Source organism: Clupea harengus, chromosome 5 (genome assembly GCF_900700415.2).
Source record: "Clupea harengus chromosome 5, Ch_v2.0.2, whole genome shotgun sequence".
Classification (NCBI taxonomy): Eukaryota; Metazoa; Chordata; class Actinopteri; order Clupeiformes; family Clupeidae; genus Clupea; species Clupea harengus.
In genome coordinates, this window is record NC_045156.1 from 27,158,827 (window position 1) to 27,171,476 (window position 12,650).

The 12,650-nt window shown below is 45.6% G+C and overlaps 1 protein-coding gene across 1 annotated transcript in view; it reads left to right on the forward strand.

The window, feature by feature from the left end:
* Positions 1-522: 522 nt before the first annotated feature.
* erc2 (ELKS/RAB6-interacting/CAST family member 2) overlaps positions 523-12,650 on the forward strand; it is a gene marked incomplete at its 3' end in the record, with an annotated part of 39,458 nt that continues 27,330 nt past the window's right edge. Inside the window, exons 1-2 of the mRNA XM_031568576.2 lie at positions 523-586; positions 5,995-6,821. Of these exons, the coding sequence (XP_031424436.2) occupies positions 6,138-6,821 (684 nt within the window). The remainder of the gene's footprint in view (positions 587-5,994; positions 6,822-12,650) is intronic.

Genomic DNA, 12,650 nt, shown 5'->3' on the forward strand with positions numbered 1-12,650 from the left:
AAGTCACATGATTCCATCTGTGATCTTCCTTCAAGCAAGGTGTAGCCTACCCTTTCTGCACATGAACACTTGCATGCATGCATGCATGCGCATCCAAATGAATACATACATACAAAGATTCTCTCTCTGCCACTCATACACTATACAACGCATATACATGCAGGAGGTAGCTATCAAATATAGTCATTATATGTTTATTGATCTAGAGGTGATTTTTATTAACTCAATGATCAAGGCACACATGCTACAGTCTAATTTATAATGCATTCAGAAAAACCAGATATTCAGATTTATCACACCAAAGATCCTTACAATAGTGTCTGTAACCTGATTTTGTAAAAGTGAAATTGCCCATCTTGTCTGGCTGCTTCAAAAGACAGCTTTATCTTGCTTTAATGCAAGTCGGCAAACACATATATAAGCCAACTGTCCCTTTAACGGTAGCTGAGCTGACGCTAGAGTGAGTAAAGGAACGGAGCGCGTGTCCGTGGCCCAATGACGGCGCCGGATGCTGAGAGACTCGGGTGAATGGAGGCAGCAAGACATGTTCTCGGCGCCGTGATGGAGAGGAATTACCGTTAAAAAGGTTGTATGGATATGTGCATCTGTAGACCCGATACATGTCACTATATCTACACTACACATACCTACACTAAATACATATGTTATCTGGGTTTTACTCGATGTTGTTTAATGATTCAAAGCTGTATTGTAAGGTACAATGGCAAACGAAGATGCTCTGGTGCACAGGCAAACGTTCGCAGAGAATCACAGCTATCTGTGGCTTTGAAATTGTGGAGCGCAAAAGCGAATCGAGGTAAACCGCGATGTCTTCGCCCGATAGGCAGCGATTCTGTAAACAATCTGTTGAATAGAATTAGTCAATTTTGTACAGTTGTCGATGAAGGGAAAATGAATGCTACTGCAGTCACCTGTCTAGTTGCTCAAGGAGTAGCCTACTGATAATAGGCTAATTGTTCGGTCGTCTAACATTCTAAAGCGAAATCATGTGGATCTTGGACTATCTTTGCTTTTCATCTTAAAGCGTAGCAGCTTTTCACCATCCAAGAATCAGACAGCATGTAATGATATTTCACAGTATTCCCTATTTAATGCAGGATATTAGTAGTATATTAATGCCTTGGAGTGAGCGTTTTGAAACCATTAAACCATAGGCTGTGCTTCATGAGTCCGGATTCATTTTTTGTCCATTGGCAACACTGTCAGTACTCAGGCATTGTAGTGTAATATTTGGGATGGGTAGTATTCAACGTCGCTATTCGAGTACCGGTACATTCTGTTAATTTAGCCTATAGATTAAAATAACGTGGTATTCTAACTAACCCTCACATAAATTGCCATTTCACGTGAGTGACAGCGAAGGAGTCCACTTGGAATGGCAACCTCTTTAAGACGGCCAATTAACAATGGCAGCAGGAGGGCTCAGGAAGGTTGTGTGTCTACCAGAATTTGTAGTTTAAATCACCAGCATGTTTTCTTTCATAAATTAGGCTAACATTAACACCATGATTGAGCCTAATGCGTCGGACGCCATCAGAGACCCAGGCCTAAATCCATGCCTTTTTAGGTTATGCAGCTGAAATGACAGTGCCATTTACAGACCATCGGCAAGTGCATCTCTGCTTCAGTTCCTTATGGTGTGCTGAACAGACTGACGCGCATGTAGTGTTAATAGGCAACATCTCGTATCATAACCGAATATGTCCGGTAACCCTGTAGAGAGGGAGTTGGATGCATTGCTTGGTTACTGAAGCTGTTGATTCTTTATTGTTAGCTCATGTGTTTGACAGTTGCACCGAGAGGCACATTGACGAATAATTATTTGATGTCACTGAGGGGCCGCGCCTACTGAAGATGGGCATAACGTCTGGGATGAAGGCTATGTCAGTAGTCAGTTGTCTACACTGATGAAACTCCTGGATAAGCTATACTTATTCTGCAGCTGCATCGGTTCGGGAGACTTCCATTTCTGAAATGCCACCGGTATTTCCTTCAGTGCTGCTCTAAAGCTCGAGTAATTTATCTCCGCTGCCTCTACAGCTGCGCGTCTGCCCAGGATTTCACTTCCGAATGGGGGGGGGGGGGCATGGACCGGCGAGACGTGTCCAGGCAGATTGCAAGAGACCTTAGTTTTGTCGACGAAGATCGATTTTTGGCCCATAAATCGTATGTAGTAATTCGGAGAAAGAAGCAGACCGAGACACTCTCAACAAATATTTGGAAATAAAACCCCAATTTTTTAAAAGTCGCAGTGTCACACGATGTCATCGGATACACGTGTCCTAGTTTTTTATTTGTCCAAAGCTTGAGATTCAAAAGAATTGTTGATAATTCTGTGAGACCTAAGACAGCACAAAGAGTGGCTAATGGGTAGCTGAGAGGGCTCCCATCAGTGCATATCACTCAGATCAAATTAAGGTTTAATCAGTATGGCTAATATTGTTTGCCTGTCTCTTGGCCTACTGCCTTCCATTGCTTTAGATGCAATGAAAAAGACAGTTCTATCTGTTTGCAAGTAGCCTATTCAGTGCTATTTTTTTTTTTACACATTTAAGAAACAATGATCCCACTCAGATCCCGCCTTGTCAATATTAGTTTTTCTTGCTTTTACCTTCCTTCTTGAATATCTTCAATATGGATGCTCTAACTCCCACTCAGATACAGTATGTGGCATGTATCTGAACAGTTCAAATAGGGATTTCAGAATAGATGGAAGCTATTTTAACACAATCAGTCGAGTTAACTAAATGTGTCCAGCCTATTTGTAATAGGCACTAATGAAAGCTTGTCAGGGTGCTAATTGGTGTCGTTTTGGCAATATAGTCAATGTTGTGCTGTGAAAACTTTCTTTAGATTTGTTCTTAAGATTATCCACAGAACTACATAGTCCATAGACTGGGCAGTTAGTGGAGATGACAGGTGTGATTATCCGTCCTTCACATGATGACATACCATCTAAATGAATTTGAAGATAATCAGGGGGAGCTACTTTAAACTACCTAGCTTGTCAAGTTCGTTTTTTTGCCCATGCATGCCATCTGACTTCACACAGACAGTTTTCATTGTTTTGTGTCTAGTGTAGAAGGTGTGTATATGTTTAAATTGAACCTCTGTCTCCCGACTCTGTGACTAGCCTATATTCCCCATGGACAGTTGGATACATGAATACATTGCTTATATGGCGTTGTTGGACATATTTTGTGTAGACACTGCTGGTGGAATCGAAGATAAGTATCAGGTCAGAATGTATGTAAGTAATACGGTCAAAAAAACTGCCACTACTTCAGAGCTGTGCAAATATATATATAAATATAAAAATCGACACACATCGAGAACGTTTCAGAACAGGGAAATTAATCTAGCTGTGGTATAATAACGGACATTTCCTAATAACCTTGATAATAATGGCCCGTGTGGCTGACAGCTGATAATGCCACAAGTCATTTATTACAATGGCACCTTACGATGAGAATAAATAGCACGAAAGGGTTCAATTTGGTGTCCTGCAGTGGGTGGATAGACCCACTATATAATTCCCAGCAGTCTGTTTAAGGATATGTAGTGATATGATTATTCATTCCATTGCTACTCTCTGGATGTTTGGGGCATGATTTTGTGAGTATTCTGTTTTGCCAACAACAGTCCTTTACATCACATTGCTTCTGTGAATCTTACATAGCACAGACAAATATATCCTTGTTCACTGTATTTTTAGTCATTTTTTGTAGATGTTATATAAGTTGCATAAGTGCCCACATGGACTGCATTGTGCAGTGCACCAAGATGGTGACATTTTCCAATAATACTGTAGAATTGGGTGTAGAATTTGTCATGATGCTCAATGGGGAGCGAAGTTTCCGGAAGGATGATGGTGTCATTGCCCTGGCATGGATGCCATGCAGATGACCAGTTGACCATGCCATCTGCAGCCTCAGTTCATTCTTCTTTTGCTCGGCACAAGGACGTATCCCTGCTAGGCCAGAGGATTTGGGTGGTACATATTAGAGACAGGTGTGCTATTTTTAACTTCTTGGGCATGGTTTCCATGCCAACATTTTAAAGAGGTGTCTGCACATGACAAATTGACTAAAAGGATGAAATTGATAAATCGATATAGAGAAAGAGGTCCTGAAAGGATAAAATGTTAAATCTAAGCATTTTTTTTTCCTCTATCTGATGACGCACTACATCTCATTACAAATCTGCCTTAGCTACTTAGTACTGTAATTCACAATAGCACAACAAGCATGTTAAGGCTCTTTTCAAACATCCCAGTCCAAAGGATGGATATTTTTGAGGGGAGAGTGTGTTACTAAACTTGGTCTGACCTGACACTATTATTAGACCACTGTGGGTCTGACCAGGGCTGAGTGCAGGGTTTGGGGCTGATGGTCCTTCATACAAACAACGACACATTATTAACGGATCTTTAGTCTCCTCTGAGGGTGGAGAGTGAGGCAATGTGGGTGGCTAATCTGTGCGTGCAACACGTCCTCCTCCGTAATCAGAGACAAAATGGGAAAAGACAGCAGCAGCAGCCATTTTAAGGTCTCCTCTCTGCTGAACGGCTTTCTGGGGCTGTAGTCTTCCACACCCCAGCAGGACGAGAACGATAGCCAGCAGCAGGCCTTTTGAGGTGAAACAGATAAACTTCACACACACATGCTGTGTACTTGAGACGGTTGACTGAATGGAGGAAATGGCTATGGCTAAACAGTAGAACAGACAGTAGAACAGAGGAATACTAGTTTTTAGTTGTCAGTTACACAATGACATCATTGTTGGCATGTGACCTGCTTGACTTTGTACTGCATTAGGATTCAAACTGAGTCGCTTGTATGACCTGAGAGTTTTGATTGAAGCCATTTGTACAAAAATAAATCACCACATATGAGGTTTTTGATTCGATTGTGGGTAGTTAAACTGAACTGGCATCTTGTCAGTCATTTTTTAGGATTTATACGACAATATAAATGTACAGTATGAATATCGATTGAAACTATCTAAGACTTACAACTCACTATCTGATTCAAGCACCATCCTATATGTGAGTTTTTATACGTGCATTTTTTAGAGCCAGCATTATGAAACCTCTTTTCACAGTATTTGTTCATTAACTCACATATGATGTTAACTGTAGAATATTTATATCAAAAAGTGTGTGTGTGTGTGTAGTAGTAGTATTCACATGACCGTGTGTATTTGAGTGTGTATATACAGTGTCATCGCTCAACAAGGGCAAATGTTACACCCAGGATGCTGCGCTCTTCTAGTGAGCGTCGTTTGGCACTGCCGTCTGTGCAAGTACGGCAGTCCAGACTATTCTCATTTGTAGTTCCACGTTGGTGGAATGAACTACCCAGCACTACCAGAGCAGGGGCGTCCCTCTCTACCTTTAAGAAGCTTTTGAAGACCCAACTCTTCAGAGAGCACTTCCCGTCCTAACTGGCACTTCGACTAGTAACTTGCAATTACAGCAGTTACATTTCTGCACTTCTTTCTTTCTTTTTTATTTCATTTTGTTATATTTCTTATGTAAAGTAGTATTTATTTATTGTTACACCAGGTTCTATTGCTCGTAGCTTGAATATTCTCTCCCTTGTACGTCGCTTTGGACAAAAGCGTCTGCTAAATGACTAAATGTAAATGTAAATGTCAACAGTAGGTCAGAGATAATGAAAATGGGAACACTACATCTTGAGGGGATAGTCTGTATATCTCAGTGGGCTTACCTTGGAATTAGTATTCATACTGATGTTCTCAAAGCCAACGCCTGGCGACTCAATCATCATCTCAGGGATCTGCAGCCCTTTGGCCCACAGCTGTTGCTCTCACCTTCATAACAAGCTGTGGCAGTATTACACAGACACAGGCTTCTCCACCTGGAGCGACTCCTTTTCTGTTGTTCTCTCCCTCCCTGCTCTCTCTCACTTACCCTCACCCTCTCTCCTCTCTCTCTCTCTCACGCAGCAGGCAGGCAGGCAGGCAGCGGCAGGCAGCTGATGTGTTCCAGTGAGAGGGCAGAGCCTCCTATCAGCGTCGCCCTCACACACACGCTCCCCGGGGTGTCCAGTCGCAGCCATTCGCAGGTGGGGTTCGGTGGATAGGTGGTAGAGATGTACGGGAGCGCCCGAACAGTCAGCCACCTGGAGAGCAGCCCTGCCCGCTCGCCGCGACTCCCCCGCTCGCCGCGGCTGGGTCACCGGCGCGCCCACAGCGGAGGCGGCAGCGGCAGCGGCGGCGGGGGGAAGACCCTCTCCATGGAGAACATCCAGTCCCTCAACGCCGCCTACGCCACCTCCGGTCCCATGTACCTGAGCGACCACGAGGGCCTGGGCGTCAGCCACCACGCCACCTACCCGCGGGGCACCATGACATTGGGCCGCTCGTCCAACCGCGCCATGTACGGCGGCCGCGTCACCGCCATGGGCAGCACGCCCAACATCGCCACGGCGGGGCTGCCGCACTCGCACATCGACCTGCTGGGCTACAGCGACCTGGGCTCGCTGTCCATGCTGCACCACCACCACCACGGCACGCCCTCGGCCCTGCTGCGGCAGGCGGTGCGCGGCGGCGGCGAGATCCTGGAGATGCAGGCGCAGCTTCGGGAGATGCAGCGGGAGAACGAGCTGCTGCGCCGCGAGCTCGACCACAAGGACACCAAGCTGGGGTCCTCGGCCAACAGCATCAAGAGCTTCTGGAGCCCCGAGCTGAAGAAGGAGAGGGTCATGCGGAAGGAGGAGGCTGCACGCACCTCCGTGCTCAAGGAGCAGATGAGGATCACCCATGAAGAGAACCAGGTCAGAGATACCTTCTCTCTCTCTCCCTTCTGATAATTGACTGCATTCTATGTTCTACACACATTTCCGCTCTGTCTTTCTGTTGATGTCCTTCGCTGTCTTTCTCACAGGAATTGTTTGTCTGCACATGGCAAACCCCTTATTGGAATGATTAGTTTGGGTATCACCCATCATGAGAAGCGCTAAAAGAACTCAAATTGATGAAGCACTACATCCACTTAAAGTATGTGTATGTAGTATGTGTACATACATATTAAGTAGGTGTACGTAGTATGTTTTTTTTTTTTTTTTTACATTTTTCACTTTGATGTAATGAAGAGCACAGGTTATGTGATAGTGTCAACTATTGCAATTGCATCCACACAGATATAAAAAAAAATTACCCAAACACACACTTGCTTGTAGAGTGGCTATCTTTTTATATTGTCCTTTGGTGCTGGAGTCACTTCAACAGCTGATTGTTATAGGACAGTTATATTACATGTGGTTCAAAAGATGAGGAGCATGCAGAGGTTCAGTTGGCCCAGTCAGTTGTGAAATGGATGGCTGATTGGGTGCACTACACATTTGTGGCAAATGGTAATGATTTCATTCCACTGCTATGATTTGTCCACATTTCTTGAATTTCCTGGAGTATTTCAAAAAACGGTTATTGCAATGTGTCAAAGAGGTTTACAGTTTTGTGCTGTGATCTTGTAGGATTATGGCCTTGCCAAGCTCTTGATGAGTGGTGATATAGGGATTACTGGGGACAGATACAGGATTTAAAAAATATTTTGGCAGAGGAGGTGAAATGACTGCAAATATGCCATTGCGGATGTGATTAAATCATCGCGTTTTTTTGTAAGCATCTGCCAGATGCTCGTCCTACAGGTGTCTTTGCCTGTCACTACAGGTGACCTTTGGCTGGTTTGAAACGGTCCTACTCTGCTGTCTCTCTGCTGCTCTATATCTCCCTCTCTAGCACTCTGCTGCTCTCTCCTCTCTGTCTCTCGCTGTCTTTCTGCATGGATGAGAGTGAGGAGATGTGGCCTAGTTACATCACTCACTTTGTAGGGCCAGGAGAGGAGTGTCAAGGACAAAACGTTCTTGGGGGGGGGGGGGGGGTGTGTACAGTCTTCTCTACCTCTCTTCCTATCTCTGTTTATCCCTTATGCTCCCTCTCTACATCTCTCTTTTTGTCTATATCGTGCTGCCTTTTTTATCTCTCTTCTTTGGTTCTCTCTCTCGTTCTGTAACTCCTTTCCTCTTGCTCAGACTAATCTCATTCTGATGGGCTGTCTTTTCCCTCTGTCATGCTGTCTTTCTCTCACTCTCTCATCTCAACTCACCTGTGTTTGTCTCACTCCTGTAGGGCACCGTATGGCATTCACTGACCCATTCACTGATGCAGAAATGTATTTGTAGCATGCATTATGAAGAGGAAATATGATACATATAGGAATAGAGAAAGCTGTGTGAGAGAGTTGTGTGGAAGAGCACTAAAATCTAAAATCTTAACTGACAGAGCTTAGCAGGATGCACATAACATTCGCTAATTGTCACGGTTACAGCACTGTCCACTGTACAGCACTGTCCTTAATAATATAAGAAAGAAAACTGAATCCATTCATTGTCTAGTAGGCTATTAGTAGTATGGAGGCTTACTCATTGTCAGGCAGCATATGGGGACCACCATGATGGAGCTCTGTGTGGTCAGAACTTGTAGAGCATACCTGGGGTTGTGCATGCAGGTGGGTCTGCCTGCGCCTGAGCAGCGGATCTCCCCAGGCTCTTTAACAGCCTCAGACAGGCAGCGCATTTTTGAGCTCAGCAGACGCACACAGACACATACGCTAACTCTCAAGGTTATGACACTGTCCTGTCATCTATTAGGCCCAGTGTGTGTGTGTGTTTGCATTTGCTTTAAGACATGATGATGCATATTTGAGAGATTTCATTGGTCATAGTTATTTATTGCTGTTTTTGGACAAAAAATGCCCGGTTCTCTAAAATATTGATAGAGTGTGTGTCACAAAAGAAAACAGCCTTTCCTTCACTGTCTTTTCTAGCAGAGTGGTCGCGGGTTATCTATGCACCCCCTTGTCTGTGTATCCTTTATCTCATCAGCAGAGTGTATCCAGGCCAGGGTCTTATTTTGGTGCCAACTGTCACTGTCAAAGCGCACTGAGAGCTATGGCACTGAGAGCTATGGCAAAAGGCCTCTCAGGAGAAACCCACTGACCCGCAAGCGGCTGGGGGTGGAGGAGAAACGACTAGGTCTCTGCAGATCTAATAGCCTGTGCTAACGAAGCCCCTGGCTAAACACACGTTTCCTGTGAGTGTGTGAGAGAAAGGGACAGTGGCCTATGTGCTGTGTATATATATATATATATATGTGTGTGTGTGTGTCTGTGCGTGTGTGTGTGAGTGTGTGTGTGTGTGTGAGCGTGTGTGCGTGTGTGTGTGTGTGTGCATGTGAATTGCTCTGTGCTGTTTGTGTGTGAATGTGCTAGTGGTTGTGTAGCTTTAGACATCCACTTAACCAATCATGTATTGTCAGTGTGGGTGTATTTCACTGGTAGGTAATTGATGTCTGAAATCTGATCTTGTATAGTTGTTCTGTGTTATAAATGAGGACAGTATTTTCACAAGAAGCCATTGATTACGCATCTTTGTGTATATTGTTTCCGATTCAATACCACTTAAATTTTCAATTTCAATACACAATTGTTGTATAGAAAAACATTCCTTCAGTATTTTTCCTTTGTTCCTGATAATGATCAAATTGCAGAATTCATCTTGGCATTTCAAAGTGGAATTACCAGTAGTACTCAGCTTCCATTTAATCCACAGGACTTTTTAACTCATAAACCTCAATACAGACAATCAACTTGAATTCCCTTGTAAATCAAAGACCAGGAGACATAAACATTAGATTTGCATGGCCAATCTTCGGAAATCTCTTCCAATCCAACAAGTTATAATAATGAATAGTGTAAAACAGGGGCAGCAAACCCATCTTTCTGTGAAAAATCCCCTCCCCCTTTGTAACACGCCAGGCCCTGGTGACTCACTCTGAAATCTCAGCCTGATAAAGCAGTATAGTGGCATAGCAGTAATTCTAGAGCCTTAAGCATTGATTTGCAAAGTAGCGGAAGACCATCCGAAAACAACAAACACAAATAAAAAGAATTCAAGGGTATCGGCCCGGATAACAGAAAACAGAAAACGATGTAATGTATATGGAAATACAAATTGAAAGATATATTTTGACTGCATGTGTGATCTGTCGGTCTCTTAGAGATCAGTCATCACGCGGCCTGGGTGCTGTTGATGTGAGCGCTGGCGTGTGTGTGTGTATGTGCCGATCGTCTGAAGACCAAGGGGATGAGTGCACGCGTGGCGGCAGTGGCACAGAGTCCATCCCCCCCCCCCCCCCCCTGTCCCTCTTCATTAGATTCCCTTCCGACGCTGTAAATGATCGTTATCTCCCGGGAGGTACACTTCTAATGAATGAGGTGTGTCTGTAGGCTTGTTGTGAACAGCTGCGCCTTGCCAGTGTGCTACTGCTCATTTGTAGCGCTGCGTTCGGAGAGTGGGGCTCCGCTATCCCACGGTTCACTCGGGCAAGTGTTTGGGCCTGACCGGGCCCGGCTAAGTTGAAGGGCAAATCAATCCGCTAATTATGGGATGGCTTATGACTGCGGCGCTGTGGGTGACTGTCTCAGCGACGTCTCCTGGACGACCCTAGGTGTTGGGAACGTGAGGGAGAGGACACAGCCAAGATGCTAACAAGCCGTGTTGTGTAGTCACAAGCGCTCGTGCCGTCTTTGACTCTGACTCTGACTCTGTGTCCACACATGAAAGCCTGGTGATATGAACAGGGCAGGAGACAAAGACAACTGAAGATTAGCGTGAACAGCAGTAATTTAACAGTAATTTAACTTCTGTCGCAGCTGAGCGGATGGCATTAGCTGGCCTAACCTGATTTCTTTTTCTCTGAATCAGCCTGCACTGCACTGGAACTAACCGCTGCTGGATTCTGGCTGACTGCTTGGTGCAATAGTTTTGTCTGTTGCATATTTTCGGATGGGAAAAATCAGGATGTGGATGTAGAGACATGCTTCTCTTCCTCTTGACTGGGCAGAAACACGAGAATGTTTGAGATCTGCTTGCTGTATTCTGTTGAATGTTGTTGGGTGACATGTTTTCAGGATGGGGTCGCTTGGGGGATCTTCCCCCTGTGGCGTTAAGCGTGCCACATTACACCGACTCAGGACAGTACTTAGTCGGCATGTCGACACTCATAATTTCGAACTCACAGCAGGAAAATGCAGTCAGAAACACCTGTACACGACACCTCACACTGCAGAGTGTATAGCCACATATGAACCAAAATCGCATACTGCTTTTTAGAGTTGCAATAATAATATGGTAGAACCCAACACCCCATGCCTTAAGGCATCAATTACAGAAAAATCTCCCCACATGGATAAAGGACCCCTCGTGCGAAGCACAATTCATATGAAAGCCCCTCTACCAGGCTCTCAGCAGGTACTTGACTGTAAAGATTATGTGTTCCACATTCCATGCCATGCTCTCTCTGCAAGCACGGAGCCATTTCGCATCCATGTCTCAGTCAGAAGGAGAGAGGCTGACGGTAGATCTGCATTGCAAAGCACTTTTGGCTCCGGGCCCTGTTTGCTTGCGCACAGCAAACACACATGTCCAATGGTGCTCCTGGGGGTAAGAGAGTGGGCAGAGTGTGGCTCATTCATCCTGTTCTCCCTCTAAAAACCTCCAGCATGTCACCCAAACGGAGTGATGCCTGTGAGAAAAGGAACTGATAACTGCCAAGATAAGTGCTTGATGAGGTTGATCGGGATTGCTGTGCCATCCGGTTCCACACTAGACTGCCTGGCCTGTCTAATCCCACCGACCTATAGATAGCCTACAGATACAGTTGCCTTCTATGAGCCTCGGAGAAACAAAGACACTTCATAAAAAACATACGGACACTCAAAACAGGCTGGCTCATGCAGTGTCTCATGCAGCCTTTTATCCCACCAGCTTACCCATCATACAGTATGCATGCACTACACTACACCTTGCTTGCCATGACCTCAACGGAGCCATGCAGCACCGGGGGAAACCAGCCTCCTGAAACACGCAGCTGTCTTCCTCCAGAGCACTGAACTGAAGAGAGCCGGATCGGTGGAGACCGTGTGGAGGCGGCTTCCTTTGCTTCCCCCCCCCCCCCGCTCGCTCTCTCTCTCTCTCTCTCTCTCTCTGTTCTGATTCCTTCAGGAGATCAGTGGCAGTGAAAGAGAGATGAAAGGAGATCGTGCGGTGTGCGTGTGCCGAGGCCGAGGCCGAGACGTCGGTAGAGAGCGCGCAGGCAGAGGGCACGGGAGGTGGAGCAGAAAGCCCGGCAGAACGGGGCAACGGACTGGAGGAGACAAGAGGAAGGAGGAGGAAGGTCTGAGGGCAGGCGAAGGGTGCCAGGCCAGTTTAGTTTCATCAGCCTGTGCCTGTGCCTGTGCCTGTGCTGTAGTCTCAGAGGTCTGTCTGCCCGTGTGTGTGTGTGTGTCTGTGTGTGTGTGTCTGTGTGTGTGTGTGTCTGTGTCTGTGTGTGTGTGTGTGTGTGTGTGTGTGTGTGTCTGTGTGTGTGTGTCTGTGTGTGTCTGTGTCTGTGCCTGTGCCTGTGCCTGTGCCTGTGCTGTAGTCTCAGAGGTCTGTCTGCCCGTGTGTGTGTGTGTGTGTCTGTGTGTGTGTGTCTGTGTGTGTGTGTGTGTGTGTGTGTGTGTGTGTGTCTGTGTGTGTGTGTGTGTGTGTGTCTGTGTCTGT